General features: G+C 36.3%; 1 protein-coding gene across 1 annotated transcript in view; it reads left to right on the top strand.

Moving 5' to 3' along the window:
- The window catches only part of RBFOX1 (RNA binding fox-1 homolog 1), a 1,305,306-nt gene that overhangs the window by 536,032 nt on the left and 745,551 nt on the right, over window positions 1-23,723 (top strand). The window contains exon 4 of the mRNA XM_059826338.1: window positions 8,551-8,613. Coding sequence (XP_059682321.1) covers window positions 8,551-8,613 — 63 coding nt within the window. The remainder of the gene's footprint in view (window positions 1-8,550; window positions 8,614-23,723) is intronic.

Here is a 23,723-nt window from a genome sequence, read left to right as displayed (position 1 = left end):
AATGCAAAATGTAAAAACCGTATTCTGAAAGTATAATGTTCCTGCTTCTTAGTCTTTGTCAGTACCAGGGCATTCAGTGCTAAAAGCTCACCACTGGAATTGGCAGGACTTCTTTACAGTTGCAGTTGATAACAGTTAAGCCTTTTTAAAATTACCTGGTTATTTCAGCATCTTTTTTGAATGCCTTGTTCACTTGAATTTATGATAAATGATCTTTGAGTCTAGCGGGCATATGAGTGTATTACTGTGGTTAGGCATATGAATGATCGTAATGATGTTCGTGGAATTGTTCTACCTCCTCAAGAGCTTTGGTAGAACAGCCTCTATTGCAGAAGAGTGAGGAAAAGAGAGAATTTTGAAGAAAAATTCTAAACTGGTTATTTGTTCAGTAGTAGGTATGATGACTATAGAGTAATAGAGAAAGTGGGTGCCTGGGACTTCGCCACTTTCCTGCACTGACTGGGGAGCTGATTTTCCCAGAGCAGTAGGCTCACACATTTGTAGCAAGCTGTCTTTGCAGCCAAAGTTTTGAAAGATCCTTTTTTAAAGGGACCTTTAAAAAGCTGTTCAAGAACTTACACTAATAAAGCAGTCAGTATATAAATAGAGGGTTTGTTTGTTTGTTTAAAACAGTCAGTATATAAATAGAGGGTTGGTTTGTTTGTTTTTAACTGCTTTTGAAAATATTTTGAAAGAAACAAACAAGTTTTTATTCCTTTTTCAGTGTATGTAACCTTTTTCACTAATATTGAATAATTTCCGAAGTTTATTTTTTGTTCTTCTTTCCTACCAGAGGTAGTTTTTATGAATCAGGAATAGATAAACATGTGGCTATATTTTTAGTGTAGCAGCCTTATGTTATCAAGAGTGCTTTTAGGTAGTCACATAAACATAATTCTCATAATTTTGTTTTTACTGCACCCATCGCTCTCCATTCTCAGTCCAGACTACGGCTGGTTAAAAGAAAAAAAACAAGACAAACAAAAAAAAAATCATTGAAAGGATCTTTGAATGTCACTGACAGTATTACTGATTCTTTTTTTACTTTTTTGAGCTGTGAGTTCTGGAAGTCTGATATGTGCAATAATGTAATACATCTAATGATACTGCTCAGTCTTTGTACTTTGGGCAGTTTGATCAGTGTTATTGCAGGTGAAGATACACATTTTAACATTGTTTGTAGTGGCATGAAATGACAGTAAGAGGTGTTCCAAGAAATCAATAGAGATAAATGATATTAGGTCATGATAAAACCTGTGCTGATCATTACCAAGAAATATTTTGACAGCAATTAGTGGTGTTTGTAATTACAGTAGTACTACTCTAATATGAGGAGAGGCTTGGTAGTCTGGCAAAGTGCTGACAGTTTGACTTCTCTTGAAAGCTTGAAAGCAGTGAAGACTTTAGTCAAGCGCACAATCACAATAATTGCTACGCACCAAAATTGCCTTACATCACTGCAAAAATCTAATTTGACTAGGTTTTTTTTTTCCAGAACTCTTTAAACCTAATTTGAAATAAAGAAGTAAAAACATCACTAAAAACCACTAAGTTAGAAATGAATCTCTGTCATATGTGGGCTTGGAAAGGAGGGGAATTACATGAAAAGACTGCAAATTTTTCAGGTTAAACCCTCTAAAATTGTATTTCTTCTTTGAGAATTTCATTAGTAATTTGTGTGAAAGAGAATTGAATTTTATTCCCATGCAGAGGGGGATTGCCTGTGGGGGACAGGCAGTCACCACTGAGCATGAGTTCTGTGCAATCTGTAGAAAACGCCAGTCATATTCTTGGCATCACCACCATTTAGGCAGTAAGATGTTTTGATTATTAACCTGGGCTTTTTTTATAATTTTGTGAGAGGCTGAGGTTGTTCGATAAGTACTATTTAGTATATTGTAGAAAACAGTTTAAATGTTTATTTCTTTATTGAGCACGTACTGAATTAGAAAACAGAAATCTAAAATACTGTTAGGAATATAATCAGTGAAGTACATCACAGTGCTTTTTTTTTTCCCCCTCTTACTTTTCCTCCTGCAGTCCAGTTGATGTCTTCATCTGATGTTGGGACATTAATCTTGATAAGGGCAATAGAATGCTATGTATTTTTGAAAAATGGATCTGAAATGAAACACTCAGTGAAGAAGTCGGTAGTGAGGTTTTGATGCCATTTGCTACCTCAGCCATGTCAATATCCAGATTTCCTACCTTACTGTGATTCTGTTTGTCCTTTCTCAATATTTCTTTCAGTTTCATAATGCGTTTACTGTTGTACTTAATACTACATAGCTTATGCTGAAAATACTTAATCATCTGTATGGCCTCAGTCAAAGGAACGTTTTTGAACTCGGTGGCTTACTTTATATTTAAGACAGTAGGTATTTATTTGAAAGTTCTGGTAATTTCAGTCATCATCTCAGGGTAGGGGGATATACCTTGCAGATGATGCTTTTATCTCAAACGAGATATGGAAATAGAAGAAAAGATAAGTTTGAGGATATCACAGCCTCGTTCTGTATTGCAGCCTGTGGAATGCTGCTGTACTGTAGGGCTCAGAGGAGGCACAAAGAACTTTTTCCACAGCTTGCACAATATTTTTAAAATAATCGGTATTTTAACAGATCCATGGCATTTTTACCTCTGTTGTACAAGGCAGTTATGAATGTCCTGGTCATTACAGTTGCCATTGCACAGATGAGAAACTGTGTATGTTTCAGTTAATATGTTGAAGTTCTTACCTGTTACTGGTCTCTTGTCATCACATTGCATTGAATACTTGCTAAGGGGCATAGCCCTAAAGATAGGAAAGTTGTACTACAGAATCGTTTGCCAAAGGTCCAGGACAGAGCTGAAATCAGTTCTGTTCCCACCTTTCAACTGTGTCCCCTCATTTACAGATATAAGCATGCAGGACAGAGTTTCAGCCAACAAACATAATGCAGAGCACTAACATTTGGCCTTAATATTTCAAATAAGTTCTTATGCCAAAAGCAGCTATTCAGTTTCAAATGCCGTTTGGACAAATCCCTACTCACATTCACCAAATCTCAGTAATTTGTCTTCCTGTCATGAAGAAAACTTCCATGATTCCTGCATGCAAAAATACCCTCTCTGTACTCCTTGGATTCTAATTGTGCTGGATGCCATTTTACTTTTGAGACAAAAAATTACTTAATTTTGGCAGATCAAACATTGAAACCTCATATAAAATTATTTTCACAGGACTTTATTTACAGTATTCTTCATTTTATAGTGAGTATTTCCAGAATAGTATTCTTTGCAGTGAATACTGTATATCCCATATACACATTCTTGACTGTACTTTTGGTGTAGTTGGTTGTACTTGCCCTTCTGCACAACGCTTCACTCTTGACATTTTATCAAATGTTTTTCTGCTCCTTGAGTTTCTTCTGTATCTACTTCACAGAGTACAGTCTGTGTGCTTAGTGCTTCATTCTTCCTAATATTCTTGTCCTTTAGAAAATTGACCCAGGGCACCTTGCTTCCATACTGCTCTTGTCACACAAACAACATTCCCTGGTGGCACCAGGCCACCTTTCCATCACAGGACTCCTAGCAGCAGCACTCGTAAGAGGAAAAGTGAATCAATGAGAATCTTAACATAAATCTATCATGAGACTGGTGATTGCGATTGCATTGACTGACGGGTTTAAGCACCGTGATTTCAAATGTAGACATCCTAAGGCCTGGTGTCAGCTGGCTGCTCCTGAAAAGAGAGCCAGGAGCTGGGTCTATGCAGTCCGTGCCTTCCCCCATGGGGCGCAGCCCCACTGGATCTAAACATGGGGGGCCAGAGCCAGGTACTGGAAAGAGGGTCTGTCCATTGACAGCCTCAAGCGAGATGGTTCACCTTGCCCAGGATCCATCTGGGGAGTCAAATGAGGAGCAGCAATTCATTGGGACAGAGAGAGGACAGAGGCAAGGTGACAATGTGGGTCTAAAGTCCTCACAGGAAATAGGACTAAAGGACAGACTGTGGAGAGAAAATGCAACATAGGTCTGGGGGGTCGACCCAGGAGACAGGTTGCCTACAACCCCTGTCTGAGGTCCACCCGGGGCTGGAGATGGGTAACTCCATGGTATAGTTCAGGTCAGGGGCCAGAGCCTGAGAAATACCTATTTTTTTTCCATTGTGATAAGAAACCTTGTTCTATCAAATATTCATTAGAATGATCACATTGCAAAAAAGGAGCCATAATAAGGTGATGCTCAAGACTTACAATTACATTTAATGGTAAAAAAGTGCACCTAGAAGTGCTCAGTAAATGGTTTCAGTCTACCTCTTCTAAGGCTAATCAGTGCAGCAAGATTCTCTATCTACATTGAGTATGCTAGAATAAATACAAAATATAGTTTATCGTATTCCAGTTGCATTCCTTTTTTTCTCCTTTCCTCTTTTTTTAACCTGATGTTCTAAGGATTTCCTTTTAGTGCCTACGAACATCTCCTTTTGACAGACAGTGCAAATTAAAAGATACGGCTAGGCAAAGGAAACTGGAACCCAAATATGCCCTCTGGGTTTTCATTTACAGTTAGAAGCTACAGACACAATTACTGCTGACAGAAATTCAGAAGCCAGTGGCAGAGTGCATGTGGCAGTAGACTCATGCCAGGCAGTAATTGGGAAGATTATTTTTAATCAGAGCATATCCTACAGCCCAAACATTAGAAATCTCTTGTAAGGCTGACAGGAAATTAAACTGAGACCAAACAAAAAAGCCTCAAAATAGAAGTAATATGGTTAGAAGTCTAATGATGGCAAAGCTCACTGCTTGTTGTATTTGGCTGTTATCTAAAGGGAATGACTTTTAACTTGCAGCAACAGATACCATTGTTTAATTGCATTTTTAGAACAGAATTAAAATAAAAAATACCAGATTTGATCAGTTTGTACGTAGGCTTTTGATAAAGGTGTGAAGCAGTAGGTGTTAAGTCAGGCTTATTAATTGTGTATATGTATTAGTAGTAATTTTTATTACTGCTTTGGGGTTTTATTTATTTATTTAATATAATGCTTAAGGGAGCTTCCTCTATGGAAAAATAATACAATGTCAGGGACACTCTTGGAATGCCCGGGTATGGTAACTATTTATGAAGCCCGAATGGCCTGGGGCTGTCTTTCTCAGTGACCCTGCCGAATGACCTCTGCTTGTTTGGGCTGCCTGAGCTGACCGCCCTGGGGGAGAGGAGTCCAGGGTTGTCTCAGTACTTGTCTACGCACTTGAAATTTTCACCTGAAAACACAACTTGCCTATTTCTAAGTGAGTCTTAAAACATCATCTTCTTTGCCAGACTTTTACAAACGTACTTAGCAGGACTTCTTCTAGTTGACTCTCAAACTTTCCTTTTCTCAGAAAAGAAAGAGTGGAGCGCTGCAGAATGGTGGCTCTGCTGTTGACCTGACGAAGGGTGTTGTCTTTCTTGTATACGCCTGTCACATACAAATGTTGTAATACCAGATGTGAGCAAAATGTTGCTAATTGTATATTTATTTCTGTGTGATAGGAATGCAAAACAAAAGCTTACTTCTTGTTTTGCTAAGATATATGTCAGTTGTGGAAAAGAAGATTTAGTGTTAAAAATGCGTATCTTACATTTCTCCACAAGGCTGTTTTTAGCTGTGGACAGTCTTAATGCCATTTTGTGTCAGTACAAAGAATAATAAGCTATAACATCAAAGTCCATCATAGTCAGCTAGGTTATCTTGAGGCTTATAAATAGGATTTTATCAGAATGTAGGGTTTTTTCCACAAAATTGTTAACATTTGTCAGCTGTATTTCCTTCTACTGCAAATTGCTTCATATAATCATATGAATATGACTGAAAAATCTTGCTTGTTGTTTCGCTATTACGTGAGTAGCTAGATAACAAATGAAGTAAGCTTCATAATGTATGCAGTTTCTGCAAAGTGGTCTACAGGAGACCTGGAAATACAGTTGTGTCCTGTGTAACAGCTAAGGGAGCTTCACCACCATCTGCCTGGTTTGCGAGAGCCGCCGGGTACACTGCACAAGGAGCTTTCCTTAACTGGCTTGTGTTACGTAGGGCGGCTACACTGCGTCAGGCAAACTAGTATACGGACTGGTTGTAGAGAAATCTTGACAAACCTTTGTAAAGTTTGTCAGTGTGCCACTCTTGCTTTTGTCCAACAATATGGTAAGAAAGTGCCATCGATGGTGGCAGGGAGTACAGGGCTGTGGGCGGAGTTCCACTCTCGTTTTGGCAGGTGCTTTTAGACCATTTCTTTTGAGGAAATCCTCTCTTTGCTTGTCATATTCAGATTGCTAAATATTTTAAAGAATGTCTGCAGTCAGTAGAGCATAAAACTTTAATATTTCTATATAAATTAGAATATCTAAATAAAATAATGAATTATTATTTATAATAAAAATTAAATATCTAAATTAGAGAGGGGTTATACAGTACTGTAAAGTTAGGCAAAATGAGTATTTACTCTTTGGTTAAGTATTAAAGTCAATTGTTTTAGAGGTAACTATTTTTACCGTTTCTCATGCATTTGCTCTGATTTAATACAGCAGTACTTTGTAAATTACATACAACAGTGTATTCTTAATTTTTCCTGGAGTTGCATACATTCTTAAAATTCTGTACATCTTATTTCTATGTGTATTCTGAGTTCCATCAGTCACTACAGTGTACAATAGCAGGATAAATAAGGAATACTAGCAGTAGCAGTTGGGAGTATAATGTTTCTAAAATTAATGATAGGTAACATGCTAAACAGAAAGTCTGCTAGGATTGAGTGGTCAGATACAAGTCTTTCAGAAAAGGAAAATTAATGTACTATAACCTCAGTGAGGTAGCATTTTAATCAGTATGAAGTCTAAAAAGTGAGAGTTTGCATTTCAGACATCACAGTGATTTCAAATTGTGAAACGCAAGTACACCGATGGAGAAAACCCAAGACACTTAATTTTCAATTATTCAGTTCAGTTTTGTTGACCATGAGTAAGTTTCACTGTGGCATTACAGGATGGTCCTAAATCCTAATTTTTGAAAATGTAGCCTAATTATTTAAAAAATACTTCTCCTTAGAGATTTTTAAGGAACTCTCGATGCCATTAATTTACCTTGTGTTGTACTTGGAGATATCTACTACTCAGAAAGGATAAGATGCAGTAGTTTTAACATATAGTTTATGTGCAGATGCAGCCTTCTTACGTGAGCTGCCTTTTCTATACTATTGTTACATGTATATGGGTCATTTTATTTCATAAAAAAAAAGAAACTTGTGTCTTCAGCTCAGAAATTTTTTAATGGTTTTTTTTGGCGGTAAGATAGTTGCAATTACTGCTAGAAGCTTCAGTTGTGAAGTTGGATCTTACTTTGATAGAGTCTCTCCTAATGATGGTCCCTGCTAAAGGAGACCAAAATGCAAGTATTTTTTCTGTTGCTGATTGTCACTTTTTCATATTCTGAAGTTGTTGGGTTTTTTTATCAGTTTGTGCGGTAGTTGCAATATTCCTCACGTGCTTACAGAACACGTACCTTTCTGGTACTGGTTCTTGTTATTTATCCTCAACTGCATTAGATATAGCCACTACTGATTTTTGATTTACTGATTTTTTATTTTTTATTCTTTGTTTAAAATGAAATCACATATAAGGAATAACATATTTTGTTAAAAAATATTCAACAAATTTGCTGTTTGGAATTGTATTGAAGTGGATAAAAAGTATATTAAATTTATCTATGGAATGTTTTGGTGATACATAGACCTAGGTGTGTATTTTTTTTGAAGACTCAAAATATGTACAGTGTTTCTGTTTTCAAGAGTATTTGTATTAGAGAGTACCATTTGCACATGGAAATGAAAAATGCAGGTAGGGAGAATCTGTTATGAAAAACATGGCTGAGCTTACTGTAACTTCTAAAATTCAATGAATAATTCAGTAAAATATTAGATGTCACCAGCTGCTCATCAGTAAGAAAAAGTGACATGGAATAGAATGTTACCCTATTCTAATTCACAGCTATATGCATGTATAATATATTTTGGATGGCCCCCTTTTTTATGTATTTTATGATCATTTTTCTTTTGCAAAATTGCTTCAAGTTTTCAATTGAAAAATACAGAAAAAGTAAATCACAGTTGTGTGTTCCTATTGAAACGGAAAGCTGTACTGGGGAAAATTTTGAACTACGGAAGAGTAATTGCATGTCTATTTTAGTAGGTCAGTTCATAATGCAAACGTAGGACTTAGGCAAACTACCTGGAAATTTTTACGGTCCATTGACTGATTAATAAATAAATAATAAAATCTTTGTTGTATTTGTGACTCAATAAGCAGATTTTGCTGCTGCTTTGTACTACAATAAAAACGATTATGACCCAATAATGTATGCAGTCTTTCTTGTGAAAGCCCAAATAATGCATTATCAATTTTATATTTGTTACAGCACTTTGAATCTTAAAGCCTACCTTCAGCCTTCCATGGGTGTAGGGCACAAATATGATCTCTTCTGAATCTCTCATTTACAGTAAGAATGTATTTTTCTTTTCTTAGGAAGCTACACAGAAGCCCCATGCAAGTGGTGCCTATTGTTTTCATGATCGGAGCCTTCTTTCAGTAAGTACACTGATTTGTATTGTTGTTTGTTTATTTTATTAACCTTGGAATGTGACTGAAATCTCTGTTGTGCTGTCATAATGAATAAAGAAACACTTTGGACTTCACAAGTTGCCATGCTGATGCTGGATCGCAAGACTAATAGACTGTAAGTACAAGATCTGATACCTTTTAGTCTTCAGTGAACAATAACTTGCTAGTGACATGCTTAGAAAATAGTCTTCCCTGTTTCTGGCCGTAGGTTAAAATGCTTTTCTCTTTTATTTCCTTTTTACGTGTTAGGGTTATGTCACTATCGTGTTTATTTTACCTTTGGCTGATTCCCTCAGAAAGAAATTACTTTGTATACAGATTAGTCACAGACACTTTTTTCCCTCAGAACAGGTATGGATAATTGATCGTGCTTTCCTTTTTAAAGGCACCTGTAAGGGCAGAATAGGGAATATCATGAATTAAGCTCCAAAATTCATAGGACATGTGAAAAAGTATTTGTGCTGATTCATTCTTTGCTTTTTCCCTTCCTGAGAGGAGGTTTTCACAGCAAACTATTTGTTACTCTTTCATACTTGGAATTAATTTTTTCCTTGTAAAGTTGTTTTGTTTTAACACATACTTAGAAACAATATTGTTTAAGTACTTTTTAATCAGGATATAACTTCCTATACTTATAATAATAAATACAGAAGTATCAGAAAAAACTATGACTCTTGGTACGTGTGTATTTGGTACTTCTCAAACAATTTTTAATAATCCTCTGCTTAAAATAAACTTAAAATGCTCTAACATTTTGTATTGGGTAATACGCATGGCTTGTTCTGTATTGGGCTGACTGAATATATTTGTGTTTTATATAAATTTATAATTATACTTTTCTTTGTTCTGTGTGTACAAAGTAAAGAAGTTGCACATGTGTATTGACAAAATAATAGACTAGATTCACTTTTTTATTCCAATGTATTAATATTAGTAGTTGAGTTCTGCCCCAACACACAAAGTTTGGTGTCATTGAAAAAATTAGACATGCAGTCATTGTTTGAAATATGAAATGTTTTATATTTATTCTCCTACACTGAACACAGTCTTTCTCTTAATGTCTTTGAAAAAGAGTTCATTATTTTAAAAAGACTGTCTGGCTTACAGGATTTAAAAAAATAAAAAAGCCTGTTCATCTTGAGGACAGACTTAAATCAATTCTGTAGCGCTCAGCATGCTTGTTGCTTTTAGCTTTTCCTCTGTCACGAACAGTATTTTCTATCACACAATAACCTTACAGCTCTTAGCGGAATTTGATGCAATTGACAGTTTTTGTTAGAAAAATTCTGGTAAAAATTGCAAGAATGAGGTTGGGGTTTCTAACCCAGGGAAACGGTGGTCCCCGAGATAATTACTGGCATGTTTTTATGAAGCCGTCATTAATTTGGTTGTGAATATAGTGCTTCAGTATCTATAAACGTAGTTGAAGGAAAAGATACTCATCGTCCTTCAACAAGCTAAAGCAGAGGTTTGGGATATATGACAAGAAAAAAGAAGAAAATACTCATTTGGAATTTGAGGAGGGTTTAATGCTGCCAAATCTCAATGTGCATAATTGGTTTTATTATTTTCCCTTGTGATCATAACCTAACCAGCACAATGAATATCAATCAACTTCTAGGGTTAAGAGGTCATTTTTTTACCAAGCTGAGACTGAAGTCCAGCATGTTGCCTGGTAACAGTCTATGTAGATGAGTTGGCTCTTAAGTACACCATATGGCTGGGCGTTATGCCCTATTCACCCGTGACATGGTGTACACATGTAGTACATCACTGATTATAAAATGGTTTGTCCCATTCCCTTATTTAGAAGAAGCATTTAAAAACAGCAATACTAATCCACTACAGACGTGTTAAGATTGTGGAATTGTATGTAATGAAACAAGTTTCTTTCACAAGTGTCAAAACCCCCACGTAATAATCACAGAAAATATTGCATTTGATACGCTTCTGTTGAATTGAAGTATGATTTCTAGCTATGGCTGCTTTACAGTATTTTTCTATTTAATTTTGATAGATAAATATGTTGAGGTAAGTATAGTTTTAACAGTTTAATTGCAGAGATATCCTGGATGTTAAAATTTAATTTTGTAACGTAGTTGGTTGATTCTACCAGATAGCCTATGGATTTATTTGGCATTTGACCTTCTATTAATTGTGCAATAATGTCTACAGTACTCAACGAAAGCTGCAGTGCAGTGAGCAAACCAGTAAACAAGCAATAAAAGACAGTTCTAGAAAACAACAACTAAAAATAAACATGACAGGCAAAGGAGATAGAATTGTTCCTAATATACAATGGGAAATCAAGCACAAAGAGTGACTGGCAGGAAGTTTGTAGCAGAAATGGACGTAAAACCTAGATCAGCAGAGTCCTCACTCATTCCCTTAAGTGGAGCATTTTTCCTGTTCCATTGTCATGAACTGGAATTCATTAAGGTGGGAATACTGCAAAGTGCAGTGTTAGGCAATAGCACATGCCATGATCTCTGTGCTCGGGCTGTCGTATGCCAGTTAAAATTGAAAGACGAGTAATGGGATTGATCTTCTGGGTAATGACAATGGTCTGCACAAGTAAAATGGAAGATCATTGACTGGTATCCCAGTTCAGAAGGCTGGACAGTTGGCAGTGGTTATGTTGCATTTCTCTGTGTCTAGCTTATTTGGAAAGACAAATTATTGTGCTTAGCCCTCCCCTATGCAACTCCCTTGCCTAAAGCTGTAATTCTTTGGCAAAGAAGCCATTTCTCTTTGGCGTTCCACCTAAGTTCTCTGAAAACAGTTCAGAAAAATAGTAGGAGAAAGCTGTTATCTTCTCCATGTTTTGCAGAAAGTTTATACAATTGCTTTTTGCGAGAGGAGTTCTGTATACTTGCCCATTCTATTGTTTTTTTCTTCAGATTGTATATAGTTGTTAGAGAGCTTGATAAACACACTGTAGCTAAGTGGTCTCGTAGTTCTACTACTAACACGTTTCCTTGGCTAGAAATTTTTAAGGTAACAGAGAAAGGATGAGACAGTGGTGCTGCTCCATGTTAATTTGATAGTTGCATCCTTTGGAAGATCTGCCATGATTATCCACATTTTAAACCCTGGTAGATGTAAATGCATGTATGCAAATACGCTGTCTGCCTCAAAACAGTCTCATCTTCACTTCTCCTACAGTCTGTCAGTGACACAAAACTAGTTGCCGTGCTGTAAAGGCTTACGAAGCCATTGAAAGAAATGCGTTTAAAATCCTTTTCCCTAATTTTAGAGCTGTGTTTTCCTTTGAACTGTAAACATGTTTAAATAAGAAACATAAAAATAGCTATTATTGCATTGAAAATACTTTCTTGTCGGGGATTAAGGGTCCTTTCCCCCCCTCATTAAGCACATCTTTTAAAATTGTTAATACAATAAATCTGTTCTTCAAAACAACATGGCATGGCACAGAGGAATCTGAGGAGTTTAGTATGATCTAGGGATTTCTACCTGAGAGGCATGAACAAAATAATTGTGAGAGAGTGCTATTATAAAAGATCATAATTCTCTTAGAAATAAACCAGTATTATAACCTTTCTCTAATAAATGTATAAGGAAAAAAGATTTTAATGATTGTATTCTTATTTATTCATCTCTCTGTATTCTAATGTAATGTGAGTGATAGTATTAGTCTGGAGAGTTGAATATTTTTAAAATTGCAGCACTTTGAATTACTGATATCTGTGAATTACCATAAAAAAGGGTCGAAGAATGGTAGTTAGATAACATAAATGAAGCAGTAAGTTCTGCTCCATTAATTCATCTGAGCTAGGATGGGGAACTGTTTAGTTGTTAGTATCTGCTCTGTTCTCATATTTTTCATTGTTGTTTTGCGATATCTTCAAATATCTTCAACAGTTATTGTAGGAATTCATTAAGGACCAGAAGCAGCGAGGCATTTACATGCTCCTAATGATAAGCAGGAGAATAGTCTCATGGATGTTTTGTCTTCAGAAAAAGCTTAGCTAAGGTAGCTAAGACTGACCTGTGTTTGAATTTTTTCAAGTGCTGGTGCAAGGTAATTCAGTTTAGGTGGTTGATTTTTAATATTACTTTTCTGTTAGTTAGACACATGTTCAGTTAGATGTGATCTTTAACTCTTTCCTGCATAGGGAACTAAATATACTACCTTTGTTTAGGGGTTTTTTTTGGTTTGGGTTTTTTTAAGTCTGCACATCCAAGGTTTACCTTATTTCATTTCCCACAGAGGAAGAAAATGTTGTTTTCTTTTGTTGGGTGTAATTAATTTGAGGTTTATATCAGTAAAATCTCTAATGAACTTAGACAAAAAAAGCAGTTATGTGGTAGCGGGTTTACATGAATCACTGTTAAACCACTGCTATAATTTATGCTTACCAAAATTGTAAAAGGGCAGGGGTTTATGTTTTTACCACCTACAAAGCAGAATATCAGTGGTCTGCTTGTGATTTTACAGGTGGTTATGCTGCTCATTTCACTTAAATCATGATCTTCCTATATAAATAAAGGGAGACACTGTCCTTGGTTAGATTGGGCTTAATCACTGCTGCAGATAATTATATATGTATTTATTCGAGCATCTAAAGAATTTAGAAGTTACTCTCTCAAAGCAGATTCAAGAGCATAAGGCTTACTGAAATTGAATAAGACTTTTTGAAAACAAGAGACAGACTCCTAACACAAGTGGGTTGTTTTTTTGTAAATACTACCCTAGATTATTGGGAACTATAGCTCCTTAAGTAAAGTTAGCTTTGTAATTCTCTCTTGGTTATATACAACTGTACACGTAAAGAAATATCTAGCAATTTCTTCTTTTCTCCTTCCTCTCTTAAGAATGCAGTCAGTATTTCTTTCTGATGGATTCCTCTGTGAACTTTCTAACTCCTCCCTCTTTGTAAGTGGTGTTTTGAGTCTACCAAGTAAAAGCTATAGGGGTTGAATATAGATTAACCTTAGGATCGGAATTTACTGTACGTAGCACCCTGTTTTCTGATGCTACTGAGATACTTCCTTCATAAACATTATATTGCAGACATTTTCTTGTTCAGGCATTATGAAAATTTTCCCATGCATGTAAACACTGAGCTTAGAATACTTCCATTGGCAATTGTATGCACTTGGGATACTCTCCAGATTACAGCTTTAAGATGTTTTTGATCAAGTTCATTTCCATAGCGTTGTGGCATTTAAGAGCTATCAAGTCCCAAAATTCCTGTGAGATTAGTACGTGTTATTATCTCTTTATTACAGAAGGAGAAACCAGAACATTGAAGAGCCTGACTGATATGCCAGGAGAGGGAGTATAGCAGAGCTAGGATCTGAATTTTTATTTCTCAAATCCCAAATCATTGCCTCCGTTATTGGGCCATCTTTCCTCTTGCTCTCCCTCTAATCCAATACCTTTTATTGTTAATGATTTTTATACTTAACAAGTGAAAAAGAACTTACAATTTCATGCTCTCTCCTGTCTCATAAAAAATTGAAAATTTTCCTCAAGAAAATCATGCAATTATTAGTAAAGTCCTATCAGCATAGCTCAAAGCTAATTGAAATTTAACAGTCCTCATGACGATCTGGGTCATGTCAAGGCTGTTAGCATTCTTTAATAAAGATACACACTTGATCCTTTTTTCTTTTTCTTTGAAGAGCTTACAGACTTCTGTAACTTTTTCTGGTAATGCTAATTATGCAAAGTGAAGGTACAGTCCTTGCAAGCACTTGGGCAGTTCAGCATAGCAAATGTTGTTAACTGTAGCAATGATACTCTGGGCTTTGGGGTGTGTTAGCAGCCCAGGATTCCTGGAGGATTCATTCCCGTGTTGCTGCTACCGTATGTTAGCGTGTTGCTACATCTTCAGCGCAGTTGCTGCCTGAGCATAGCTAGTTTGGGTCGGCATTTTATTCTAGCTCTTAGCTACTGACGAACATGCTAATAAAACAAACTAAACCAGATATTACAGAAGTAGTTTTATGGCAGATCAATGCAATTTCTTATTGCTGGCTCAGGAATGTTTATTTAAGGAATGTGGTTAGGAGGATATAGATTTACAACCTACAAGGTGTGCTTAAAACAATATACTCCATGTTTATTTAATAGATGGTGGGAAAAAAATACTCTTTTACACTTGATGTTTAACTGCCGCAGAAAACCTGCATTTACATAACTTGATGCGTATCATTACAGCTAGGGTTTTACTTGTGCTTTATTGTGTACCAAAGGGAGAGAGCAGTACAATTCATAAGAGAGTACTTGTAAAGCAGCTCTAAAGTTCACTTGTTCAAATGCTAAAAAGATTTTGTAGCATCTGATATGCAGTTAAATGAAATATAACGATTCTTTGTAGTTTTAGGGATACTTGTATCATGTTCTGGTTGTCCCTAAAAGCCACTTGAATGTAATATGATACAACTCTTTAATGATTGATATTCTTAAAGAAAATGGCCCATATTTAAATTGGCTGTGGTTGTGTCCACAGTGTGTCTACTTGGTATCAAGAAATTATTTCCTTGGGACCAGTGGCCCCAAATGAAGGCCCTTGTAAACAGTCCCCTAACTAATGCTCATCCATGATACCCTAGGACTGCCTCCATAGTTTCTTGGGAGACCTTTATTATTGTTCAGAGTGGTCTGAAAAAGTGGGGAGATTACCACACATACTGTTTTGTCTCTACCCAGTGTAGAGATTTCAGTAACAGTCTGCTCCAGGCTCATCCCCCTCCCTTTTCTTTCTGTTCCATCCCACTTCTCTCCCTCATGGGATGTTTCTCCTGCTTCCTTCAGGTCTGGGAATGAAGTCCTACATGGATTCATGCTTCATTCCAGGTGGAGATATTGTCCTTTCCTTAGGTACTTTCTGGCTCGATGTTGAAGGAGGAGAGGGGAGAAAAACAGCATAACCCTCCCATTGCTTATAGTGTGGGATGGAAAGAATAAATGTCCTAAAAAGCAGGGAAAGATGACCTGAAAATATTCTAACCTGAAAATAAGCCTAATTCCATAGACTGATGTTCTCTGCAGTAAAGTCAGGAAGGTTCTCATACAACATACAAAGATCCATTCTTTATGGGGGGATAAACTGCTTGAACTGAAGTGTTAATGGAAGACCTGGAAAAAGGTTGAACTGGCAGGCAAAAAACATTTGCTGATGACACAGTTATTAAAGAGAAATCACACAGAATTGCATAAAGATTTTACAGTATTGGGCTGGTGGCAGATGAAATAGTTGCTGATAAAAGGACATGCAGTGCAGATAGCAAATAGAGGTTACACTGAGAAAAGAGGAGTTGGGTTCATTGTAAAGTTAAGGAGGTCAGTGGGAAAATGCAGCCAGAACCAGAAGAGACCAGTAACCTTACACACACTTCGGTAGCGTAGCCTAGAGATTAGGGTCTTCCTCTCATCACAGAGAGGAGAAGTGATGGAGATGTTTTAAATGCACATCCAGTAAACCAGGAGGCTAAAGTGTAATGAAGGCAGATGCACTAGTATTTCACTGGTATGAATAAATGGTGAATTTTTACGGTGAAGGGGATTTATAGGTAGAAGTCCATGGGAATCTATACTATTTGGTGTGTAAAAGGGAAAAAATAATGACATAAATTTCTATTGAGACAGGATTATTCAGAGCAGACAAAACTAAGACTGACTGGGAAAGTGCAGAAAGCTGAAGGATTAAGTGACAGAATAAAATTCACTTTCAGAATTTCATAATAGATGGAAATCTGTTCTCGAGGACTGTTATTGCCCAGAAGCCTTTCTTGGAAACATCAGATGAAGTTCTCAGAAGCATTAGTTCAGTGCTTGACAGCTGTCAAAAAAAGCAAATTGAGTATTTAGCAATTTTCAGGAAAGGCATTCAGTACCGAAAATACAGGACTGTCTCTGGGGGAGTCTTACATGTCCTTACTGTAAGCAGTTCTGGTTACCCTATGGCTCAAAAAGCTGTAGTCCAGGGTAGGGTGAAAGGAATGATCAGAGGTATGGAATAGCTTCTATACAGGAAAGACATTAAATACATGCCAGAGCTCTTTACCTTGGAAAAGAGTTGACAGGTGAGTGAAATGGGAGAAAAGTGGCAGATTGAAATTGTTATTGATATTGATTTGAATATTGATATTATAATGATATGACTCATAGGGCAAGGATTATGGACTCAATAAAATGATCAAGGAATGACTCCTGAAAAGAATGTTTTTCATGCCATATAATGCTGTTCTATGAAGTTTTGCCACTGGATATTTTAGAGGCAAAAAATACAAGTAAGTTAAGAATAATTTTATACATTAGTGTGCAATATTTCCTTACACAACAAAATGCAAGATGTCCCTGTTTGTAAATTACTGTGGGAAAGACTGATGCTTATATTCTTTCATAAACATCTAATACTGATCATTGTTGGACAGAGTATATTACTTCAAATTATGCAATCCAGTAAAACAGCTCTTCTTTTCATATAGATATTTTACCAGATGTGAATCTTAATGGTTATTTATTAGGACTTCTGCAAAAAGGGAGATTTCTTCATCAGCAATTTCCACTGTTTTCAATACGCTGTTTGCTTGTTAGTCCTGACTTCCATCTAAAATTTCCCCAAAACATTGGGCTGCCCTGGGGGTAGTGCTGAAATTTCTCTTAACATACATTCTGTAATACCGTTTAGCAACTGTTTGATAGAAGACTATTGTCTAGAAGACTGATCCAAGCAGAATTAGAAAGGATTAGCTCGTTATTTAGGTATTTTAGGTCAATAATGATAGAAACTTTTAAAACTGTAATGCAGGCTTTGAAGCTTTCTTGTAGCACTGCAGAGATTTCTCAACCTGTAACGTAACGTGCGGATTTCTTTTCCTGTCTTATATGGATATGCACTCTATTTTCCACATTTTATTTGAAAATATAGGTTGTGATATTCAGAGTTCTCTATATGAAGTGTGAACTTCATGTCTCTGCTTAGCTAAACAGCTTACGCCTGTTGGCCCAGGATCTGACCTGCCCTGTTTGTAAAATGAAGGTATGGTAGCATTTACAAAGATTCAGAAATCTCTTAACTGGAATGAATAAGTCTTTTTTGTCTTCAGATTGCTGAATCATTGGGAGGATTTTCTCTTAATTATTCATAAATTCCAGTCTGTGTATATGGTACACTTAGGTGAATGATTTCAGTGAAATCAGAGGTTATTTACGTTAATAAAGCCATGCATGAATGCAGACATTTACTGGGTTGGTGCTCTCTGGGGACTGATGGCTTGACAAAGCTTTACTGAAATCTTACTTTGTGCCACTCTTGAAGTGATTTCTTTAAATTATTTTCTTTCTCCTTAAACGTGTATGATAAGCTACATGAGGATGTTTGTACTGTTTCTCTTGAGAAATTCTAAACATTTTCTCTGATGGTGTTAATGGATGCTTAGAACGTTTTTCACGTGTGTACCCTTCTCTGAAGATTCAGCATCCTCTTTCAAGGCTGCCTGCCTAAAACGAGTTAAGCATGGAAAGTCTCAACCTCAAACTTGTGTGTTTCTGAAACTTGCAAACACATGCAAACTGTCTAGGAAAGAACATGTGTGCTAGAAAACAAGAAAGTGATTATGGCATCTTTTTGTAAGATTTCTGAAGTACATAACACTAGGTAGTAGCTACATTTTCATATTTAACAAAAAGATTGGTTTCAGTTTCAGAAAGACTTAAAATGCAAGATAGTAATGAAATAGCCCTTTACGCCTTGGGAGTGATGTATTTCATCTGACCTCTGATGTATGGCATTAGAAATGTATTTATGAATTTAGTGTGGAGCTCTTGGTTGTGTTATTTTTTGTATACAAAAATTGTAGTGCATATGTAAATATGTAATAGGAAATTTAAAGATAGGAATCAACATTTATGATCCTGGCTTTTCAAATTTATTTGTTGAATTATGACAAAAGAAAATTATTTAATTCTTTTAAAGTAGCAGTAGCTTTTGGTGACAGCCATTTTCTGTTGAATTGAATCTATTCACGTTATTTCAGATTCCAAAATGTTTTCTTAAGGACATATGACTGCCTTGCAATAATATGGTATGTTTTAAATTCAAAACGTGCTACAATCTTTAAATTTGGGTCACCTTTTATATAAGCTGTCTTTGAAAGCATCTAATTTGATTTTTAATATATTTTCTTTTTTCAGTTTTTGCTGTAAGCTTAAAATTCACTTCAACATACTTTTAATTTTGTTCTCAATATTTGTTGTAATTAACTGCAGTGGCTCAACATTTAATCAGCCTGATATTACCACCTAAAAAACCAAGAAATTCTTCTGAGTTTTTATTGATTTAAGAAATGTCTCCCAGTTCTGTATCTATTTTCCAAATACATGACACACAGGATTTGAGAATGCTAGCCCAGGTTTGGTTTGGTTTTCCAGCAAACATTTAAGAAACCAAATTGCTGGACTAAACTGGTATTTGACTATGTCCTTAAGTGATGTGTTACTATTCATATTATATCTTCAGCACTGAAATGTTCTCTATATTTTATTTTATTCCAAAGGAATATCTTTAAGGGATAAGAGAACAAATGAAATTTAGTAGGGACATCTGTGAGTTTATGTCCACTATATTGCTTTTGATTCAATGTGGAGAAAAAAAACCCCAAAACATTAAAAGCAGCTTTAGTAGTATCACAAATAGTAAAGTAAGAGTAAAACTCAAAAAGAGAAGATATAATCTTATAGACATCTCCTCAGTATGTGTGTGTGTGATTGGCATATCTGCAATAAATTCTTTGTTATCTCTGGTGGCCCAGAGTCCCTCTTGAGCAGGAGAACAAGACATCAGGAGTTCTGCTACGAGAAAAAATCTCTTGTTTCTTTTGTCGAACTGGAGCCTGTCTCTAGCGGAGGACTTGTTTGCATCCAGAGTTGCTGGCTGCTGTGGAAGAGGCACTCACGGGGTGTTCTGTTAGCACAGGTGCAGCGGGTAAGGTCTGAGTGCAGAAAGAAAGCACTTCACGCACTCAGCTTGGGAAATGTAAAATGCTGTGGGACTGCAGCTCTGTGTTTTGAACAAAGCAGTGCAGATGAGAAAAAGAGAAGGGTAACCTGTACGAATGAGTTCGTATAGGTTCTTTTTTCAGGCAGGTGAATTCCCAAGAATTCTAAACGTTTCAAAATCTGTTTTCCTGTCCTTGCAACAGTTTATTTATCAGACAGATACAATCAAACTGGCATCTTAGCAAAATATCGGTATAGCTGAGCTTTTAGTGATTAAGGGGGTATTCATAAAGGTTAAATTTAGAGTAGTCTTACTCTCAGTTTATTTGAAATAGAGGGCCTTCTATGTCATGATTCAGAGAAAGAACTTAATTTTCCCTTTAGAGGGACCCCTCCACTTCTGTTGCTTATAAAGGGAGCCAAGTGGGATTTACTTTTCTTTAGATCTGCAATATACCACATTACATCTGAATTTTCTATAACACAGTGCCTTCTCCATGTGTTAGGTACTTGTTCTCTTTCTCACCCCTAAACAGGCTTCTTTCCAGCATTTTTCAGTTTCTGTATTTCTTTGACAGTGGATGAGCCGTTTAAAACCTTCGACTCTCCAGTGCTCTCATCTCTCTTCACCCTGTGTCCAAACCCCTCTACACTGCATCTTGTGTGCCAACTTGCAAGGCCTTTGCCATCATACCAGGCCTATGTTCCTCAACACTGCATCATTACTTTAGTCAGGCTACACAGAGTAACTCCTTGTTACTACTGTGTGTGTGTGTGTGTGTATATATATATAAAAATAGAATGTTTATACCATACAAAGACAATCAGACATGAAACAAATTAGACGTCAGCTAGCTGGCCATTACAACAGTCACAGTTGCTGTTAAACCAAGTAAAAACAAAACTCCCAGCCTTTGAAGGCAAGTGCCTACCAAGTCAGCTTGCCAAGCCTCGGTCCTGAGGCATTGCAAACTCAGGGCAATGACTGTGGCCTGTTACTAGCAATGCCTGTGCTGTATTCTCTGAGCGACAGGACTGCGCCTTGTGTATCTAAATTCAGTTGCATCCTTGGGTTTTTAATGATTTATTTGTGGGTTGGTGGAGTTTTTTGTTTGCCCACCGCCCCCCCCCCCCCCCCCCCGATGTTACAGTTTCGGTTCTGACCAGAATCAATGAGATATGCATGTGTTCAGTGCTTTGGTTTTAAGGTAAACCTCATCTCGGGGTACCATAGTGTGGGATGCAATTTCACTCAGGTTTGATACTTAACTACCCAATCCTTCTTTTTTGGTTAATGTTAGGGAAAAAAAAAAGTGTAATGATAACTCCTAATTATGTTGTAAGACGGCTGTTCCCCTAGGTAGTCCTGATACTAACGGTTAACGGTAATGTTTTCAAAGCAAGTATTTTTTGTTGTTGTTGCTGGCAGTTCACTTGCCTCCAATAGCAAACCTGTTACGTTTTGTAGGTTTGGTTCTGCATTCCTGCAACCTGAGTATAGTTTCATGACTTCAATTATATGTCCAAGACTGGCAAAAACATTCAAATCTGCCATAGTCAGACAACTCTCCCGCTGAATGAATGTATGTTTTCAATGGGCTTGTAATTTAAGTGTTTGCTCAGCCAAAGATCAAGGAGAGTGTCAGTTTAATATCTGTGTGGGGATGGACTGAACTTTTTAATCTCCAACTGAAATCAACCCATTCTCTCTTATACTGCCCATAGTATGTTGTGAGATGGAGAGGGCTGACACTGTTTGGTGGATATCATCAATAGCATAATATGATCAATGATAAAAAATGATAAATATCATTAATATAATAATATGGTAAGTGCCACAATACTTGGTTTGCTGCTTTTTTTTTTAACAGCAACATTTCTAAGTTCAACTGAATACATAAGAAGGATGTTTTTAATTCATTTTTGAAGGAAATTTGAGGTGTTTATATAATGGAGAAAAACTGGAGGAAGAAAATCAATTCATCATAAGAATTCAGGAGCAAAAAGCAAATAAAATAAAGCTAACTACATCATCATTATAATATTTGAATGCAGCTTATTAGCCAACTTTGTGATTTTGTGAAAGGCCTTATTAATGATTCCTAAAGAAGCAGACTTTGCAATGTTGATATTATCTGTGATGTGTTATTGAATCAACAGAACTAAACCTGCTGTCATTAGCCTAATTATTTAGATATGGTAAAACATAATGGCTGTTTTAAGTGCAAATAAGCTGCAGTTAGCAAGTCACTAGCCAAATAAATGAGGTAGGATAGCAAGGAAATGACTCACAGGAGTGGGAAGTAAAACTGAAGAAATGCAAACCCTTACTAGAAGAAAAATACACATGAGATGCCATTTCTCACTGTTAAAAGTACATTTGAGGGCAAACCCCTGGTCCCTGAGTAGATAATGGTGATATTGTCATTGGAAATTTTTTTTAACTATCCTGCTTTGCCAGGACATCTGTCTGAAGTGAACTCTGAGCCTTCACTGCAGCCTTTGATATATGTCAGGTTTGCCAGTGGTTATTGCTGCATCTGTGACTTCTAAAATTAGCTACAGCTGGGCTGGCTGGAGTTTAACAGTAGCCAACTCTCAGGATTTGGCTGGTATACTGTCTTTTAGTGGAGCAATCTGGGGCTAGAAGTAAGTGCCTGTAAGGTAAAATAACTGTTTCTGTTACGAGTTAGGGGAAAAAAAAAAGAGAGAAGGAAACTAAATTAACTTCCTGAAAGACACTTGTCAACTATAGTTGAATAACAGCTATTTTGAATGTCCAGTTATCTGATTAACGCCTTGATTAAAATAATTTCCTGAATACTTACATAAATACAGAAAAATGTAATAATGTAGAAGTTATATTTAAAACCCATTTCTGACAATCTAGTTAGGGATAGATGTTTTTGTAACTAAATGTGTTTGTCAGGAGAAAATAAGGGCCACAGGCATCCTCTCATGGTTGGATGCAGGAAGATACCTTCATGCATAATTTTTTCCTCATTAGCTCTAAAAACAAGGAGGATGCAGACTTTTTGTGTGTTGGCTTGTTTTTTTTTTTTTTTTACGGTATCAATGTAAAACTAGTGAAAATAGTTCTTTCTGGCAACAGGAAACCAGATACTGTATCACAAAACAGAAGATTTTAGAATTAAACTTTCTTTTCATATCTGTGGCTTCATAGTTTATTAATAAAATAACTTTTCTACTTTATTATGGATTACATGACTTTCAATATCTGCAAGATTTTATGTAATTTTACCCTAGTTCTATTTTAAGTAATTGCAAACTGGAAGATCATCTTTTATTATAGGTAAGGGTGAGTCCTTTGCACTGAGTGTTTAAAAAGCAAACAAACACACAAAAACCCCAAACAGAAACAGATAAAGTTTCCACCGTTTCTTGCTACCATTGTCATGTTTTGCCCTCCAAAGTTAAAAGCTTAAGAAAAAGAAGAAAGAATCTAAAGAGGTCCTCTGAGCAACCTGGCAAGCAGTCAGAAATGTTTTTAAATAAACTTGGGTTAGGATAAATGTTTATCTTAGGCTGAATCTCTTCTGCAGTAGAGTGAAATATTTCAGAGGGCGTAGGGGGTGTATGCATGTCCATTGTTAAGTGCACGTGCTTTGTGACTCTTCCAGCGTGTGTACATGTTGCTTTCATGTGTATATTCTTGGATCAGAAGCAAACTATGAAGGTACTGATTCATTATGGTAAACGTCTGCTTGAAGCAGTTTCCTACAGTTTGACTGAAGGTTTCCTCTTAATGGCATAACTCTTAGGTTAATTCTCCGTTCAAAATCCTCCTCTTTGAGTGTTTACAGCCCATTGTAATTAATCATCTATTATATTTAGAGCACAAGACTTACGTGGTATGAGTACATTTTCTTTGCCGTTCTTCTCGGGTTATTCTCTTAGGATTTTTTAATTGATTTTTCTATTCTTTGTGAAGTTCACTTAGAAAATCCATTTGGTATTTTCATCTGAAAAGTGCTAAATATGTATGCTCTCCACCTTTAGCTGCTAACAGCTAATCACAGGTTACATTTTTTTGTTTGTCTTTAATGAGAGCAAATTATCAATTGTTGAGCCAGGAGGGAAGCGT

Source organism: Gavia stellata, chromosome 18 (genome assembly GCF_030936135.1).
Source record: "Gavia stellata isolate bGavSte3 chromosome 18, bGavSte3.hap2, whole genome shotgun sequence".
In the NCBI taxonomy this organism is placed as follows: Eukaryota; Metazoa; Chordata; class Aves; order Gaviiformes; family Gaviidae; genus Gavia; species Gavia stellata.
Note: the sequence above shows the minus strand (reverse complement) of the source record. Positions and strands in the feature narration are given on the sequence as shown.